The sequence below is a fragment of the Vipera ursinii genome, assembly GCF_947247035.1.
Source record: "Vipera ursinii genome assembly, chromosome: 3".
In the NCBI taxonomy this organism is placed as follows: domain Eukaryota; kingdom Metazoa; phylum Chordata; class Lepidosauria; order Squamata; family Viperidae; genus Vipera; species Vipera ursinii.
The window spans coordinates 9,355,309-9,374,232 of NC_139516.1; the positions used below are offsets into that span (position 1 = coordinate 9,355,309).

At 44.7% G+C, this 18,924-nt stretch overlaps 1 protein-coding gene across 1 annotated transcript in view; it reads left to right on the forward strand.

Annotated features, from left to right (window-relative positions):
* The first annotated feature begins 2,399 nt into the window (after nt 1–2,399).
* The window catches only part of CABLES2 (Cdk5 and Abl enzyme substrate 2), a 60,229-nt gene continuing 43,704 nt past the window's right edge, over nt 2,400–18,924 (forward strand). The window contains 2 exon segments of the mRNA XM_083360869.1: nt 2,400–2,881; nt 2,883–3,154. Of these exon segments, the coding sequence (XP_083216995.1) occupies nt 2,525–2,881; nt 2,883–3,154 (629 nt within the window). The 5' untranslated portion in view covers nt 2,400–2,524.

Here is an 18,924-nt window from a genome sequence, read left to right on the forward strand (position 1 = left end):
TTTGCCATTTCTTATTTAGAATTCTGAAATTTCTCAAGTCACCCATCCAAGGAATTGCCAGAACCAGCTCTGCTAAGCCTAGACGGTATCTCTTTACTCTACTACCATCCGGTAGGAGATACAGGAATATAGCCAGCCGTACCAACAGGCTGAAAAATAGCTTTTATCCGTGGGCTGTTAGGCTTTTAAATGGGACATAATCTTATGCAGAATTGACTTGGGAGGCCGGTGTGTGGTGTAGTTGGTTCACATGGTGTGGTAGGATGGAGGGTTTGTTGTCACTGTGTGTTGGGGGGGGAGAGCAGGGGGGGAGGCTCAGTTAATCTCAATGTACATATGTTGTACTTTGACAATAAAGGTTTATTATTATTAAAGACCCATCAGCTAAAGAAATTCAAGATGGAACCCCCATTATGTCATAACAAGAGGGTTGCATTATCTGGGCTGCAGCAAGATGGTTGCAAACAGAATTTTCTATACCTCTCTGCTGCCATCCGGGGAAACACTCTGACTTATGTAGGCCTAATGACCTTCCGTCTTAAGCCAGTCATTCTCTTTCAGCCCTAAGAAGACGGCAAAGGCAAAACAGTTTGAAAAATCTTGCCAAGAAAACTGCAGGGACCAGTCCAGGCAGTCTCCAGGAGTCAGCAAAGTGCCACAAACTCACTCACCTGCTCTCTCTAAACCAATATTTCTCAAATTCAGTACCTTTAAGTGTTAACTTTAACTTGAAAATTCAGTTATCGGCATTAAACAAAAAGTTAGCATAACTTTGAACAGCTGTGCAAGCAAATCCTGTGAGGTTTGCCATTAGATGTGACCTATTATTAGAAACATCCTAGAAGCAAATTTTCTGAAAATCGGGTTCTTCCTTCTTCCCTTCCAAGACTAGTATTACATATTTTATCTAGGGCAGGGGTAGGCAACCTCGGCTCGTTTATGACTCATGGACTTCAACTCCCAGAATTCCTGAGTCAGCTGACTCAGGAATTCTGGGAGTTGAAGTCCATGAGTCATAAAAGAGCCGAGGTTGCCTACCCCTGATCTAGGGCTACTGAAGGTAACGTCCAAAACAAAACAAAACAAAAAACAGATAACAGAGATGAATGCTATAGTCTCCTTAAACCAGCTCTTTCTTAGAAAATAAAAAGTGTGGAACTCCAATGAATAAAGTTGGATTTCAAACCCTTTCTGCTCGTATGTTTGCTAACTGACTCAATGGAAAGATACATCCGTTGAATAAACCTATGTCAGTCAATATTAGAAAAAAGAGGGCTAAATGTCAAACTTCCTTGGACTTCCTTCACCTGGTCAGGTATATGGTATGAATAACAGAACTCTATTAAAAGTGAGATTTGCAAACCCTATATATAACCAGCTCCCCCAAGAAGAGGATTGTTGACATAGTGACCAGTGTTTTTCAGACTCAACTTCAAGATGCATGGACTCACAACTCCCAGAATTCCCCAGCTAGCCATGCTGGCTGGGGGATTCTGGGAATTGAAGTCCACACATCTCAAAAATGCGAAGTTTGAAAAACACTGGGTGTGTTGTATTCGACTATAATCTGTTTCTTCTTTGCCTTTTCAAGTCATGGGCCACCTGACTTTTAAAGACATATTTATTTATTCAGTTTGCATAGCTGCCCATCTCCCAGCTATGTAATGACTCTAGTCTAGGCAGGCAGACACACCAGCAACCCCCAAGTTTGAGAAACACTGCTCTAAAGGATGGTTTCCTTGCATTTCCCGCCAAATGGAGCCTTGGTGGAGCAGTGGGCTAATGCCTCCTTAAGTAACACCAGCTGCCTGCAATTAGTGCAGGTTCGAGTCCCACCAGGCTCAAGGTTGACTCAGCCTTCCATCCTTCCGAGGTAGGTAAAATGAGGACCCAGATTGTTGGGGGCAATAAGCTGACTTTGTAATAATGCCGCTTGGGGGGGGGGTGTGAAAGCCCTAATAAGCAGGCATATACATAGAATGAAGGCTACTGCTAAGCTTGTAAGCCGCCCTGAGTCTTCGGAGAATGGAATTAAAATTTAAAAAAATAAATGTCTATAGAGATTCTCAGCTATCCACCTGGTTTCTCCCAAAAGGCAACTGAACTTTTCTTGTTGTTTTTTTTTCTAACCCCCCCCCCTCGGATAATGTTCCCGGCCTTTGAACCCGGCGGCCTTTAGGACCGCGTGAAGACGCGTAAAGAGAAAGGAAGGAGGAAAGAAAAAGTCCCGGGGGGAGGAGGAGCAGGAGGGGAAAATAGAGCGGCCGTGACTATAGGACGGACGGCGCGCCAATGAGAAGCGGCGAAGGTCGTCCGTATTTACATACCGCCGCGACGCGGCCAATAGCTGGCCGGGCTCCCCTGAGCCGCCTCCCTTAGCCGGGCCGAGCGGCCCAAAGGGGGAAGCGCGAGTGCGCTCCACCCGCCCGAGCTGGGGGCGGGCGGCCGGCGGGCCGACGGCTTCCCCGCCGCTGCGAGTGGCGGCAGTGGCGGCTGCGGGCAGAGGCGGCGGCGGCTGGGGAGAATGGCTGCGACTGCGTGCGGCTCCCCGACTAACCGGCCGGCTCGAGAGGAGCCTCCGGAGGCAGCGGCTGGGCTGGCGGCGGCGGCCGGGGCTCGCAAGCGGGGCGGCGATGCGCGGCGGAGGCAGGCCGCCCTCTTCTTCCTCAACAACATCTCCTTGGACGGGCGGCCGCCCTGCCCGGCGTCCGGCAAGCCGTCGCAGGGGCAGCCCGCCTTCCCCGCCTCGTCGGCCCCGGGGGAACCGCAGCAGCAGCAGCCGCCGCCGCCGCCGCCGCCGCCCCCGCGGCCGGAGGAAGAGGCAGCAGGGGCGGCCTCGGCCGAGCCCCGCCTGCTGCTGCTGCCGCCGCCCCCCCACGCCCCCCCCGGCGGGGTTCCTGCTGGCCCCCGCGACTGAGCTGGACCCTTCCCGCGGGCTGGGCGCCGCGGCCGCTGCTCTCCTGCCCCAGCTGCTGCTGGGCAGCCCGCTCTGCCCGCTGCCCGCCGCCGCCGTCAGCCCGGCCGCCCTGGCAGGGGTGTTGGTGGGGGCCCCCAAGACGGGCATCGCGCCCCCCGGATTGCTGAACCACAACCAGGGCGCCCCTGTTGGAGGAGGAGGAGGAGGAGGGCTACCTGTGGAGGTGCAGAGGCAAAGGTGAGGGTCTCTGCTCCCCCTTCCCCTCCCTCCCTCCCTCTGCTCCCGGGTCTCCTTCTTGCACGGGGGGTGGGGGGGCGAGGGGGGGAGAGGAAGAGCTGGTGCCGTCTCTTTTTGATGGTCTGCAAGCTGAGTCCACTGTCTTGTCCAGACCCATCGGCTGGTGGGCAATAGCCCCCCCTCCCTGCTGGGTCTTCTGGATTGGGGAACCGCCTCCCCATCCCCCGCCCGCCCGCCTTCTTTTCTCTCTCTCTCTCTCTCTCTCTCCCTCTCCCTCTCCCTCTCTCCCCCCCCCCCCCTCTCTCTCTCTCTCTCTCTCTCTCTCTCTCTCTCTCTCTCTCTCTCTCTCTCTCTCTCTCTCTCTCTCTCTCTCTCTCGTCTGAATGCCTTGTTTTCTGGCCAGCCGCGAGGAAGGGGTCTTGGGGGCACGTGAGAATCCTGGCCACGTCCTTGTCTTGTGCAACTTTTTTTTTCCCCTGCCGTGTGCGTGGGGCTGCAGACACACACACACACACACACACACACCGGTCACCTCTTTAGGATGGGCCGACTGGAGTTGCCCGATGGCCACCATCCCAGCGGAAGCGGCTTGTTGGGCAAGGTGGCGTAATGTAAGGCAGGCGGGGTGAGCCAAGATCACGTCTGTATGCGGTGGCTCCGGGGGGGGGGGGTGGAAACCTCTGGATTTTAGGCTGAGCAAACTTTCGTGTCGCCTTGCAGCGCCAAAGGGGGCCCTCTCTCAAGGGAGCCTGCGAAGGCTACCTCTGGATGCAGCCAAAGGAAAGCTACGGAGGTGTATCCTTGGATAGCAAGATCAAGGAAAGGAAAGTCACCCCCAAAGCCGGTCTTCTCCTTATTTCCTAAAGGAGAAGGAAAGTTGGGGAACGCCTCCTAAGATGTTTCCACCTGATACCTTTGACTAGAATTGGAAAACAAACAAACAAAGCCCTGAGATTGCAGCTGGCTGGCCAATGTCCTTTTGTGACCCCCCCTCCCCAGCCCCCATTCAGTGATTGGGCCCTACATTTTTGCATTTTCTGGATTTAGGAGATGGTTGGGAGAGAAGGAATAGGGTGGTGTGCAGCTTTGCTTCTCGTTTTTCTCAGGAATTACATACTGGTTGCCTTTTCTTACTCCCAATCCCTTCTTTTGGGGGGGAGTGTTTGCTTTGCTATCCAGAGAAGTTATGTCAAAATAATCCCTTCCCCTTTTTTTTCTCCTTGGTTTTCACACTCAAATCTTGCAGAAGAGTCTCTGTGGAACTATCAACACAGTTGTGTTCTGTTGGGTCCCTTTGAGCCTTAAGAGAAGCAAATCTGGGAGGGCATTTTCACCACCCCAATATGGCCAAAAGACCGGAGGAAGTTGTGTTTGTGTACAAAATGAGCTTTTTGCCTGGGGATCTCAATCGCTCTTTGCACAGAGGCCAATGAGACAACTTAAGCTCAACCTATGTAATTTGATTTTTGCTGTTGTGAATAAGTGAATAGCATTCTTAGGCTCAAGCTCAAAAAAATAAGAGCGCTTTCTTTGGAAAGTTCAAGAAAACATCCATCTCCATGCAAACTTCCTTCTACCCCCACCATCATAGATTTCTGTGTGTGTGTGTGTGATCTTTTGGCTGGGCACATTGATTAAGCCAACAGATAAGCTTTGACTGATCTTCAAAAGCTGAGCAGGCTTAGACCTACTTGGATGTGACATTGTTAAGAAAGGCTGCAAAGCAAACTGTAAATCAATCTGTAGAGTAGATCAATATGTAGAATAGATTGAGAAATTGAAAAAAAAAATATCCTGGAAGAAGTCAAAAGCAAACCATTTCTGTAGTGTTGCCAAGAAAACTTTCTGAATATGTTCATTTCAAGGGAGACTTTACAAGTTGTTCCATGGTTTTTACTCGGAATCTATGAATAAACCTAAAATTGGCAGAGATGCTATGAAGAAGGTAAACATAAAAGATTCACTGAGCACCTAGACTCTGGGCCAAGTGATCTTTCAGAAATGTGCTATTTGGGGCATTTGTTGCAATCTTCAAATCTGTAAAGCTAGTTGGCTGGTCTTGACCAAGTCATAGGATCCTGTTGCAACATTCATACAACCTAGTTTTTGAATTAGACCACTTTCTAGGTTTGCATAATGCATGGGACCACAAGCAAGTTAAATATAATAAACTGAGCTACAAAATACCTAACTTGATTACGTCACACAAGTACACTTGTTGTCCCAAATGTGCTTTTTCCAAAAGGCAAGTGGACTTTTTTTGTTTTTTCCTTTGAAATATTTCGCTTTTTCACCCAAGAGATTTCTTCCATTCTGAGCGAAGTGAAGAAGCTTCTTGGATGAGAAGTGAAATGTTTTCAAAGGAAAAGAAAAACCAAGGAAGTCCAGTTGCCATTTGGAAAAAGCACCTTTGGGACAACCATGACCTGGATGATTGAAAATCTCCATAGACAAGTAAGTACAGTTGCTAGTTTTATTACTGATCTGGGACTGTGTTGTGTGAACACAAGCATTGTAGCTTGAAATAGGTTTTTAAATTCCTCCTATTTGCAATTTGTACATACATTTCCTTCCAGGTCATAACAAGTATGGCTAAGTGTACTTTCCCATACATAGTTTATTATATTTATATCCCTCCTTCAGTGCACCAATTCAACTAGATACTGCCTAAAGCTATCTTTTCTTGGACTCTGAAAATATTTCTGAGATAATTGAGAAAGGTGCTTCAAATGCATGAAAATATGAATATAGCTTCTTTCTGTAGCTCCTTAAAAAGAAGGCTATCTTTTCATGATCCCATATGCTCAAAAGCAGCTTTTTTAAAAAAAATATATACATATATATAATTTCTATACTACCCATCTGCCCTGAGTGATTTTTTTTAATCCTACTGTATATTGCTTCAGTAAAATCCCATCTTTTGTTATGAGGAGCCACAAAGTGGAAAAAATGGAATGAAAATGATCTCAAAGAAATTCTCCATAACTTGTGATCAAGCGACCTACAGCTTCCTTTAATCTCAAAAAGGAGAAGCCGAAATGAATTTCTCAATAAATAAATAAATAACATGTCTTTGGAAATAATACCCTCCCTGAGTTTCTGAAACTATAAAAACCTGAGGATGTTGCCAGTTGTCTGTTGACATTTGCTATTTCTGTGGCTGAGGCACGGATGTATATTTAATTTTAAAGCAAATAATCCTAGTGGTTGACCCATTGTTTATAAAGAATCTCCAAGTACTTGAGATTTAAGCTGATGCTAAAGTTAGAGCATGTTTAATCAGATCAAATGAAGACCTAAAACAGGTTTTCCCCACCTCGCTGACTTCTGTATGTGTGGACTTCAACTCCCAGAATTCCTCAGCTAATTCAATCCCAGAATTCTGGGATTGAAGCCTGCACTTCTGGAAATTGGCCACGTTGGGAGACATTGAGACAATTCATATGCGTTTGGAGAGTATGTTAAGCTTGATTATTATTAACTTTGGTTAAGGTGTTTTTTGAGGAGGCTGGGGTTGGTGTTTTGATAATATAACCTGTTATATGGAGCCGACCCCATTTGATTATTTTATGATACAGTGCATTATATGAATACATTTGAGTTGATTTAGTGATTAGGCAAATCATCCTGACTGGTGCATTCAGTGTTGGAAGTCCACCCATCTTCAAGTTGCCGAGGTTGAGTTTAAATCAAGAATGAATCTCTCGAAACCTTCTGGGCAATTTGGATTATTTCAGAAGTTGATTATTTTAAATCAATGTGATTCTTTCTTCATCTCTTGCTTTAAAAAAAAAACCAGTAAGTGAGTATTTTAAATATTTGGGCAGTTTACCATAAGACTTTTTCTTTCTTTTGGTTACTGTTGGTAGTTTTCTATGTGGGTGTTTATTCTTGTCAAATGCTAAGTCATGAATAGAGGTGTTTGCTTTTAAATTGGACTTAAGCATTCCTGATAGATAACTATCAAGGTCAAAACAATTTACCCATAGATGTTTTGCTTTTGTTTTAGTTACTCTGTTCAGTTTGCCTTGGTCCTGCTAATAAATGTTTTATGTGTGCTGTAAGGGGGGTGTCCACAGAAAGAAAATCTTATTTTTCCCAGGGAAGAAAAACAATCATTCTTTTGCTGTATAGGATAACTCTGTGCGTTAGGATAGGGTTCTCCAAACGTGGCAACTTTAAGACTTGAGGATTTCAACTCCCAGAATTCCTCAGCCAGCTTTTCTCTCTCTCTCTCTCTCTCTCTCTCTCTCTCTCTCTCTCTCTCTCTCTCTCTCTCTCTCTCTCTCTCTCTCTCTCTCCTTCTCTTTCTTCTCTGTCAGGTACAATTTATTATTACCTGTGGAAGCTAGAAATTTATAGGACAGCTTTTGCAATCAAGTGCCTCTAACAGAGCATTGGACTTCCCCTCCCATAATTAGGAGCCCTGCAGGTGCTGTGTGTTTTTCCTTGCTTGTTGCTGAACAAAGGTATCTGCTAGAGCGTTTCTTTCCCAAAGGATTTGAGAAAAAATAATAATACATTTTTGAAAGATTTTTCTTAGCCTGTGTGATGTTTTGCTTTCTCCAGCCAAGTGTGACAATCAGCCTTCCTGTTTTAATTCAACACAAAGGAAGGCAAATATACGTGTCCCACGATAACGTTGCAGGATTCAATATGTGTCATTCACCAGGACCCAGAGGTTTAGTCTTCCAAGCTTTCAGATTAGTACTGGAGTATTTATTTATTTTATTTATTTTATTGCATTTATATACCGCCCTTTCCCTGAGGACTCAGGGCGGTTACTCAGGGCCTGAGTACATCCTCAGGCACAATTTAATTTAATTTAATTTAAACCATTTAATTTAATTTTTAAAACAATTTAATTCATTTTAATTCTCTCCAAATGGATTGGATCTTCTTTTAGAGTACTGAGAACTAGCCTTGGTAACTTTTAAGACCTGTGGACTTCAACTCCCAGAATTCCCCAGCCGGTACGAAGTCCACAAGCCTTAAAGTTACCAAGGTTGGACACCACTGACTTAGAAGGTCCAGAAATCCAGAATGAACCAAGTTGAAAAAGAAAGAAAAATAGGAGGAAGAAGGAATGTTGGCTATGTTTGCTGCCTTGAATTATTTATTTAAAAAAAATAAAGGCGGAATAAAAAAAAATTAAAAAGAAGTCGCTTGGATGCATACAGAGAAACACTTCCCTGTTGGAAAAGGGATGTTCCCCAAATCTTCAAATTTTAATTGTCCCAAAAATTTAGAAAACTTTGCAGAAAGTTGATTCCAACAGTAGTTGGAATAGTCGAAAAATGGAACTCCTTTCTTCTGCCTTATTCTTCTAAGGATAAAGGATTCCACTTTCCTTTCCTAAACAAGGCAGATTTGACCGTTGAGTGACTGTTTGGGCACCCTCTTTAGACTAAATCTTCTGTAACTTTGTCTAACCCTGAAAGCTAAGTTTAATACAGCCTGCATGATGGGTGGGACATTACCAGGGCTGTAGGGTAGACTGGGAATTACAAAAAAAAAATCCCCAAAGAAGGCGATGGAAATCACTTCCCTATTGCTGCCAAAAAGCCTGCACAAACTTGTCAGCCAAAGTCGAGTTGACTTTGCTTTCTACCTTAAGCTAAACTGGGCAAGTATCTTATTTTCTCCACCGTACCTTACGGAAGAAACTGGCTATCCTGTCAATCCAAGGAGCAGGAAAACAGAAGAATCGAAAACTGAACAGCGAAACTAAGCAGGATTTCCCCCCCAACCCCCCCCCCTCAGGTAGTTTATTTTATTTAAGAAAATTTATATGGCCACCCAGCCCGCTCTCAGTGACTCCGGTTGTCTTAAACGGATAAAAGCCCAATACAAGAACAATAAAAAAGCAATAACTCCCCCACCTTCTTGGCGACAATAATCAAAGGTGCCACAATGGGCTCAGTATCGTTCTGAGGTTCCCCAGTCCCAGTGGCAAAACTACATCTTCAGGGTTTGCAAAAGAGTGTCAAAGTGGGGACCGATCTTATCTCTGCAGGGATGATGTTCCACAGGGAGGGAGCCACTACAGAGAAGGCCCTTCTTCTTGGCCCTGCTAGATGGGGCTCGGTTTGAAAGAGGGAAGGGCTAGCTCTGTTTTGCTTTTGTCATCAGAGCAGTTTTCATAGAAGTCAGGTAAAGAAAAAGAAGCCCTTACTTATAGAAATCCAAGATGGAGATCATGGAATTATACAGCAAGCTCAGCTTATGGATTTCATTTTAAGGGTGGTGAGCCATCAATGGGACCTTGTTCTCTATGTCAGGGGTCTTCAAACTTGGCCCTTTTATGACTTGTGGACTTCAACTCCCAGAATTCCTCAGCCAGGCACGCTGAGGGGAAAGGGAGAGGTTTCCAAGCTGAGCCATGCTGGCTGAGGAATTCTGGGAGTTGAAGTCCACGAGTCATGAGGGGGCCATAGTTCCCCCATGCTGGCTGAGGAATTCTGAGAGTTGAAGTCCACGAGTCATGAGGGGGCCATAGTTCCCCCATGCTGGCTGAGGAATTCTGGGAGTTGAAGTCCACAAGTCATAAAAGGGCCAAGTTTGAAGACTCCTGCTCTATGTGTTGCGAGAGATCCTGAGCCAAATGAACAACTGGCTGAAATGAACCTCATCAGAAATAAATATTTCCTACTTCTTTGGTCTTCTTTCTTCTTGAGCCTTTCAGCTCCCTTGGTTCCTTGACCTTGATATAGCTAATAAAACCTGAATTGTTAATGAATCAGGGAGGCTCATTCTCAAGAAAGGGCAATCTTAGCAAATGGATCCTTCCATTCTTTGGCCTTCTCCGGAGTAGACTAGTAACAGACAGGACTTCCTCTGGAGTAAATTGTCCTTGGGCCAGCATTGTTGTGTCTGCTCTTTCCAGCAATCACGGGAAGGGTCGTAGTGGAGGGCGTATTGACACAAGGAGGGCCCAATCCACCACATCCTCACCACAAATGAGCCATGGTGGCGCAGTGGTTAGAATGCAGTATTGCAGGCTAATTCTGCTCACACTCTCAGGAGTTCGATTCCTTCAGAGCTGAGCGGCTCAAGGTTGACTCAGCCTTCCATCCTTCCGAGGTCGGCAAAATGAGGACCCAGATTGTTGGGGGGAGGGTGCTGACTGTAAACCGCTTGGAGAGGGCTGTAAAGCACTATGAAGTGGTCTAACTGCTATTGCTATCCTATGCAAGCTGTCTATTACAAATTATGGGTATTGTTTCTCCTTTTCCTTCCGCTAGCTGTCATTTATCTTCTTTATCTTCTACTCCCTCTCCATTTGAATTTATTCCTGTTTCAGATAAGAGGTTCAACAGTCTGTAATTCCATCCTTCATATTACACCCTCTGCTCATCCTTCTTGCTCTTTTTACTTTCTGCCCTTTATTCCTGTTCTGTGTCATCAGCTGATGAACTGTCCTTTAACCACTGTTGTCCTTCTAGATTCTCTTCTTCATCCTTCTTCATCCTTTGTTGAAGAAGCCTGTAGGGAAATTATTGCAGGCTGCAGAAGCGCAGCTGAAACCATTGTTTTTCAGTCTCCTGAAACAAGCCATGATAAACCACCTGTTCAGCACAAGGTGAATCAGCTAATTGTTGGCTATTAAGATGCAGCTGACATAACCAAGCCTGGGGACTATCATGGAGGTTCAGAGCCAATGGGAAAGTAGGATTTTGTTGTTATACACGAGCTCAATCCAATGAGTGTGATTTCCTTGTGAATAAAAGGGAGCTTTGGACATTGCTCTGGGCTCTCATCCCGAGGCAGGAAAGACACTCTTTTTTTCCATGAGAGACCACCACAGAAGCCTTTCTTAGTTCCCAAGTGATTGGCTGATAGTTCCTCCATTCCTCAGTGGTGTTTTGGTTGAATTGAATCAGTTCTGGACTGGATTGCATCAGTTCTGGACTGGATACCACCATTTGACTATCAGATATTGCCATCTAGGTTATGTTTCCTGGCACCATTGGTTGTATACCTGATTAGGTCAAATCCTTCATTTGCTTTGTTTTTGTTTTGTGTTGCAAAATTACATGGCAGATTACTTCCCCAAGAATTTCTCCTTGGGTTAGGACGCTGAGCTTGTCGATCAGAAGGTCGGCAGTTTGGCGGGTCGAATCCCGAGTGCCACGTAGCAGAGTGAGCGCCTGTTACTCATCCCAGCTTCTGCCAACCTAGCAGTTCGAAAGCACGTAAAAATGCAAAAATAGGGACCACTACGGTGGGAAGGTAACAGTGTTCCATGTGCCTTTGGCATCTAGTCATGCCAGCCACATGACCACGGAGACGTCCTCGGACAAGCGCTGGCTCTTCGGCTTTGAAACGGAGATGAGCACCGGCCCCTAGAGTTGGAAACGACTAGCACACATGTGCGGGGGAACCTTTACCTTTACCTACCAGGGAACAGTTCTGAGTTCTGTTTTATTACTTCTTTGAGTCATCATCTTGAGTACCCCAATTTACAGACAAGGTTTCCAATATATAGGTAGTCCTTACGTTAGGACCACAATGGAGCCCAAAATTTACGTTGCTAAGTGAGACAGTTGTTAAGTGAGTTTTGCCCCATTTTACTACCTTTCTTGCCACTGTTGTTAAGGGAATCACTGCAATTGTTGGTAACACTGCTGTTAAGTGGATTTGGCTTCCCCATTGACTTTTGCTTCTCAGAGAATCGCAAAAGGGGATCACATGACTCCGGGACACTGCAGCCATCATAAATACGAGTCAGTTGCCAAGCATCTGAATTCTGATCACTTTAACCCAGGGGTAGGCAACCTCGGCTCTTTTACGACTCATGGACTTCAACTCCCAGAATTCCTGAGCCAGCTTGGCTGGCTCAGGAATTCTGGGAGTTGAAGTCCATGAGTCGTAAAAGAGCCGAGGTTGCCTACCCCTGCTTTAACCCATGGGGATGCTGCAACAGTCGTGTAAGTGTTCAAAACAGTCATGTTACTATTTTCAGTGCCATTGTAACTTTGAATGGTCACTAAATGTAAGTTAAGGACTACCTATTATTACTATGCTGATGCGGTAATGTTCAGGGCTGTCACCAAGTTGACTTTTGTAGCCTTTAAGTCATTTTACAGTGACTTGTAGAACGTTTGACCATCTTTCCCTTTGGATATTTTCACCTTCACAGAGTCTACCTCTGTGAAGATCTTACCTGGAAAGTCAGTACAACCCAGGTGGCCAGAAAGGTCCAACAGAGACTCCACTTCCTCAGGGTCTTGTGGAAGAACAACGGCTGATGACCTTCTTTTACCGGTCTACTATAGAGAGCGTCCTTTCGCACTGTATTGTGGTCTTCTAGGCTGGCCTGACAGCCGCGGATAGGAAGATATTACAGAGGGTGGTGAGCACAGCACAAAACATCGCGGGCTGTCCCCTGACACCACTGGATGACCTCGCCAGGGCTCGCTGCCTCGGAAGAGTGAGGAAAATTCTCAGGGACGACTCACACCCTGGTCGGCACCTCTTTACTCTCCTACCATTAGGTAGGAGATATAGGAGCATAGCCAGCCGTACCAACAGGCTGAAGAACAGCTTTTATCCATGGGCTGTCAGGCTCTTGAACGGGAAATAACTTTATGTATGATTGACTTGCGAGGCTGGTGTGTTGTGTGCAGTTAGCTCACAGGGTGTAACAAGTTGGTGGATTTGTTGTCATTGTGAGTTGTGGTGGTGGTGGGGGCACGAACGGAGGCTCAGCCAATCTCAATGTATAACATGGTTGTACTTTGATAATAATAAAGGTTCATTCATCTTAAACGCCTATGGAGAAGACCCAGATTCCTGTTTCAGCCAGATCATTCTTCCTATTCCTCCCCAGGGCTCTCAGATTACCTGTTGTCGCCATGGGCAGCCTCCATTTGCAGCCTTTATTGATCTATAGCTGACGTGCTTTTTTCTGGAAGGAATCCAGGTTTGCTTTCAGGGATGGCTACCTTCTGTGCAGCTTGAGGAAACCCTACCTGGTTTTCTTCCCTCCCCCAAGATCATAGATCAGCTGAGTGGAGAAAAGAGACTACTGTTGAAATAGTGATACTGACAAGTTGTAACAAGTAGGATATATGAGGCTCTTTCCATCTCATCTGTGCCAGTGGCCAACATGTAGCTTACAAGTACCGTCCCAGTCCTTGTTGGTAGAAAATTATACCCAGCTGTATGATTAAGAGAAAGTGGTAGAGGTATAAGATAAGCATCTCAACCTCCTTCTTCTCCGGTTCTGGAGAAATGAGTGGAAGGATAAATGTTGGTGGTATTTTCCCAGCACACTAAACTCTATTGTGGCTCGGTGGGTTAGGACGCTGAGCTTGTTGATCAGAAGGTTGGCAGTTTGGTGGGTCGAATCCCGAGTGCCGCGTAGCAGAGTGAGCACCCGTTACTCGTCCCAGCTTCTGCCAACCTAGCAGTTCGAAAGCACGTAAAAATGCAAGTAGAAAAATAGGGACCACTACAGTGGGAAGGTAACAGCACTCCATGCACCTTTGGCGTCTAGTCATGCCGGCCACATGACCACGGAGACGTCCTCAGACAAGCGCTGGCTCTTCAGCTTTAAAACGGAGATGAGCACCAGCCCCTAGAGTCGGAAACGACTAGCACGCATGTGCGGGGGAACCTTTACCTTTACCTTTAAAACTGAAAAAAATGAGTCATATGTACTTAAGTAAGAATCATTAGCCATTATCTTCAATGGTCCATTTTTGGTTAAGTAGCATGGGCTTAGTAGCATGGATTTCTCTGGAAAGCTTTATTTAAGCAATCGTCAGTCCTCCAGGAAAAAGTTATGGGACGTAGGGATGACCACAAATCTCTGTTCATTTCACTTTGTGTGTTACTGCAGGCCATTTGTTCCGGCTTTTGTTGTGCACAGTAAATAGCTAAGCAGCAAATGCCAAGTTATTTCTTATTCTCCACGATCAGCAATGGAGTGCTGAGCTCCAGGGATGTGAATAGAAGATTTGTGCAGGTTAATTAGTACCTCATTAAGGAGGTGCTGATGGCAGGATACTGGAAGTCAGTGCCTTCAAGCAAAGAGAGGTTACAGTTAAATTGAGATTTAACTTTCCTGTTAGAGACAAGGTGAAGCCAGCTAAATGTAGACTCTAAACATGTGATGTACAGTCAGTCTTCTCCATCCTGGTGACTTGGAAGTCCTACCTGTTTGGGGGGCAGGGGGTGGAAAAGAGTGAAAACTTTGAGGAAAAAACCTAGAGCCAATTTAATCTAGTAGTTAAGGCATCAGGTTAGAAACTGGGAGAGTGGGAGTTCTAGTCCCACCCTAGTCATGAAAACCAGCTGGGTACTTTGGTCCAATCACCAGGAGATGGTGAGTTCTAGCCGTGCCTTAGGCATGAAAGCCAGCTGGTTGACTTTGGGCCAGTCACCGGGAGTTGGTGAATTCTAGTCTTGCTTTAGATATGAAAGCCAACTTGGTTTTTGTTTTTTTTGAACCAATCATAGGGAGATAGTGAGTTCTAGTCCTGCCTTAGGTATGAAAGCTGGCTAGGTGTCTTTGGGCCAGTCACTTTCTTTCAGTTCACCTCACCTTGTGGCGGTTATGGGAAAATGGGAGGAGGAAGGACTATTAGGCATTTTCACCGCCTTGAGTTATTTATAAAAATAATAAAAATGGGAAATAAATAATATAGCTTGTCCTAACTAATAGTCTAAGGGACACAGTGGCTCAGGACACTGAGCTTGTCGATCAGAAGGTCGGCAGTTTGGCGGGTCGAATCCCGAGTGCCGCACAACAGAGTGAGCGCCTGTTACTTGTCCCAGCTTCTGCCAACCTAGCAGTTCGAAAGCACGTAAAAATGCAAGTAGAAAAATAGGGACCACTACGGTGGGAAGGTAACAGCGTTCCGTGCGCCTTTGGCGTCTAGTCATGCCGGCCACATGACCACGGAGACGTCCTCGGACAAGCGCTGGCTCTTTGGCTTTGAAACGGAGATGAGCACCGGCCCCTAGAGTTGGAAACGACTAGCACGCATGTGCGGGGGAACCTTTACCTTACCTAAATAATAGTCTGCAGTGATTTTTTTAAAAAAAATTGTTGTATGCTTTCAAGTCCATGTTGATTCCTGGATAAATCCCCACAGTTTTCTTGGCAGTGAAGATACAGGATGCAAAATAACTTAAAAGAGAGTATCATTTGTACATGAGTCCCTTTGGGAGAGAAGAGCATCAGCAAAAATCTTCCTTCAACATCAAATGAGAAAAAGCACATTAAAGTCTGCAGAAGTAAGAATTAATCTCTGGTAGGGCTCTTATGAAATTTGTTCATGTTGTTTATTAAATAAGAGGCGAAGATGGATTTCTTTAATATGTGGAACTTAGCACTTCAGCCTTTTGAGAATCTAAAAGACAGGTTGACATTTTTAATAGAAGTACCTAATTATAAAAAGGTGCAATAAAGTCATAATTTGGAGATAGGCTTCCTAAAGTGTTGGGGGAAAAATCAGCCCCCAAAAGAACAGCATATTAAAAGGGCTTGTTATCTTTGCTCTGAGAAATTGAAACAAGCCATCATAACAGCATGCCGAAAAAGATAATATTTCTGTTCCTTGAGATATAAGGCACTTTTATCTTCCTATAAAATTATTGTCTCCTACATTTTCCCTGGAGGACAGAAGGATTAGCAAATAGGCAGATTGTAGCTAGGACAAGCATCTCTTGTAAATGCTAAAAGGGAGACATTTGCTTCACACATATTTAACAAGTCTGGCTTGCGATATTGTGAGAGAACTCTGTGAAATGAGAATAACCTTTGACTGCTTTGCATATGAGCAGTTTGTACAGGCCTATAAACTATTTTATGTACATGTTTCGAAACATACGCTCTGCCGGGTTTTTATGCCAAAGGTTATAAAGCAGCCTTTGGATTTCTACCAAGTAATCCCAGGATCTTCTCAGTAGAAGAAATTATATTTGGGTTGCCGCAGAGCAGGAGTTTTCCACGTTCTGTAGTTGCTTAACCTCCAGCTTTGGCACTTTTAAGATTCCTTAATTTGGAAAATATTGAGCATGCTTATATTCTTGAATGTTATTTCTCTTGGGTTTATTTTTAATATTTGATAGGGGAAAGCTGTGTTCAGCTCTGCTTGGGGGGCCTAATGGAATCAGACGTCAAATATATACCATCTTGGAATCTTGGCACAAAATATAATACGACATATGGACCCAACCATCAGCAATTTAGACAATAGTATATCAGCAGAAAATGCTTTTCTGCAGTCTTTGGAGCATAAGGAATCTTAGTGATTTGGGGGCCCTAAATAGCACATTGTCAATTCTGTCTCCCACATTTTTTGTGCCTTATCCTGTGTGCTTTACGATTAGGTGGTATTTCTGAATAATATACAACAGTCATGGGAAGCACATTTTGTACCTTCATGTGAGTAGGTGGGATTTTATAGACCCGGGGCATGAGTCTTGTTTCCTGATCAGCATGTAAAATATCAGCCCTGCTTATCTGGAACACTTAATGTGATTCTTTAAATGCAACTCTTTCTGTTAGGAAGAGGTTTTAGAAATAGCCTGGAGCCCTGAATTTTACACCATATTTTCAGGTTTTTCTGTGCGGTAATAAAGGATGGGTGCTTTCAAGGAAGTGATAGTTTAAAGCAGTGCTTCTCAGCCTCAGCAACTTGAAGATGTGTGGATATCAACTGCCAGAATTTTCCAGCCAACACGGGGAATTCTGGGAGTTGATGTCCTCATATCTTCAAGTTGCTGAGGTTGAGAAAAACTGATTTAAGATATACCTACCACACATTTATGAAATTGTAGATCTTAAATTCTGCAATGCCAAGGAGCCGTTTTTCCCCCCACACCCCTGCCAGATTTGATAAATAGTTTTGTCTCTAATGGTTCTTTGGTTATGAAATGCCCTTTCCAAGCTGGTCCCGCTGGCAGTTTCTCAATTGCTGGCTTGCAAACTTTTATTTTTCTTTTGAGTGGTGATATAACATGCCTTGGAGTTGTTCTGAACAAGGAGTTGACAGCAAGAGGAAAAACAGGGTGCAGCAGGACTTAAACCATATTTCACTCTGTTTCATTTAAGTGTAATTAACATTAGACACTCTTCAGTGTAGTCTTATTTGATTACTCCCTATATATTTACATAAGGTTGTACACACTTTGAATATGATTTGGAAATAGTGGTTTGGACCTTGGGTGGGGACAGCACCTCTCTGATAGTCATTAAACTCCCCAATGTATTACAGGCTATTGTGGAAGCCTGAGTGGAGAAAAAAAAAGATGCAGCTGTTTTGATAAGCCAGCTCACAATGTGACTCTTATAGTACATTCACCTTGGCTCACAGAAAAATCTGCAAAAAAGATTACTCTTTTTGCAAGCGACAGAGTGGTGTTCTGTTTTGCAAGTCCAAAGCCATTCATTCATTCGCCACCCATCTCAGCCAAAGGATTCTTGATTGGTATTTAATGCATACCCCTCATGTTTAATCATGTCTCTTTTTTGCCATGTTAAGCATTACAAACACTCTGATCTTTCAGGGGCTGGAGACTTCTCTGGGGCATAGTTTACTTTATTCCTTACTTTATTGTTTAGGAGATTTTTCTGTGGGTTTTTTTTTAAATACCAGGTCCAATGCCTATTATTCTTAACTTTTTTAGATCAGGTTTCACCAGATTGGTGCATCAGTTTGAGAGAAATGAATGGAAGGATAAATGTTGGTGGTATTTTCCCAGCACACTAAGCTCTATTGTGGCTCAGTGGGTTAGGACACTGAGCTTGTCAATCAGATGGTCGGCAGTTTGGTGGGTCGAATCCCGAGTGCCGCGTAACAGAGTGAGCGCCTGTTACTCATCCCAACTTCTGCCAACCTAGCAGTTCGAAAGCACATAAAAATGCAAGTAGAAAAATAGGGACCACTACGGTGGGAAGGTAACAGCGTTCCGTGCGCCTTTGGCGTCTAGTCATGCCGGCCACATGACCACGGAGACATCCTCGGACAAGTGCTGGCTCTTCGGCTTTGAAACGGAGATGAGCACCAGCCCTTAGAGTTGGAAATGACTAGCACGCATGTGCGGGGGAACCTTTACCTTTACCTTTAGATACTATAGAGCAGGGGTGTCAAACTGGCGGTCCATGGGCCAGATGTGTCCCGCTCAGGCCACGCCCACCCCAGGTCTTCAAAGGCAAAAAAAACTTCACGATACATCACATGATGTGATCAAGTTTGATATCTGTGCTGTAGAGACTTCAGGAGTAGTTTCCAATCTTCTCTGACTTTAACTAAAGGATCCTGTTGGGCAAAAACTATTTTAGAAAGAGAGATGAATTACTTTGGATGTGAGATGAAGAATACTGTATATTCACAACTTTATTAAGACACGTATCAGAATACAGAAGTACAGAGTGGGAAGGGTCCTTGGAGGTCTTCTAGTCCAACCCCAGTCTCCTCTAAAAAACCTCTAGTGATGGAGCACCCACAGCTTCTGGAGACAAGCCGTTCCACTGATTAATTGTTCCCATAGGTCTTTCTGTTTCCACCAACACCACCAGCCTATATTTTAAATGGCTGTTCTAGGCTGCAGTAGGGTCCTAATTATCACCACAGAATTACCTTGCTAATATATTCTGGGCGTAAAAAGATGGTATTGGCAAAAGTACATAAAAAATAAGATTTGCATCTTGCCTTGAAAGAACCCCCAGGGTGTTCAAATTCAGCACTGCAGTTAGCATACTCATACTGGTCTTTGAATTGTTTGCACAGTATCTAATAAGGCTGCACATTGTG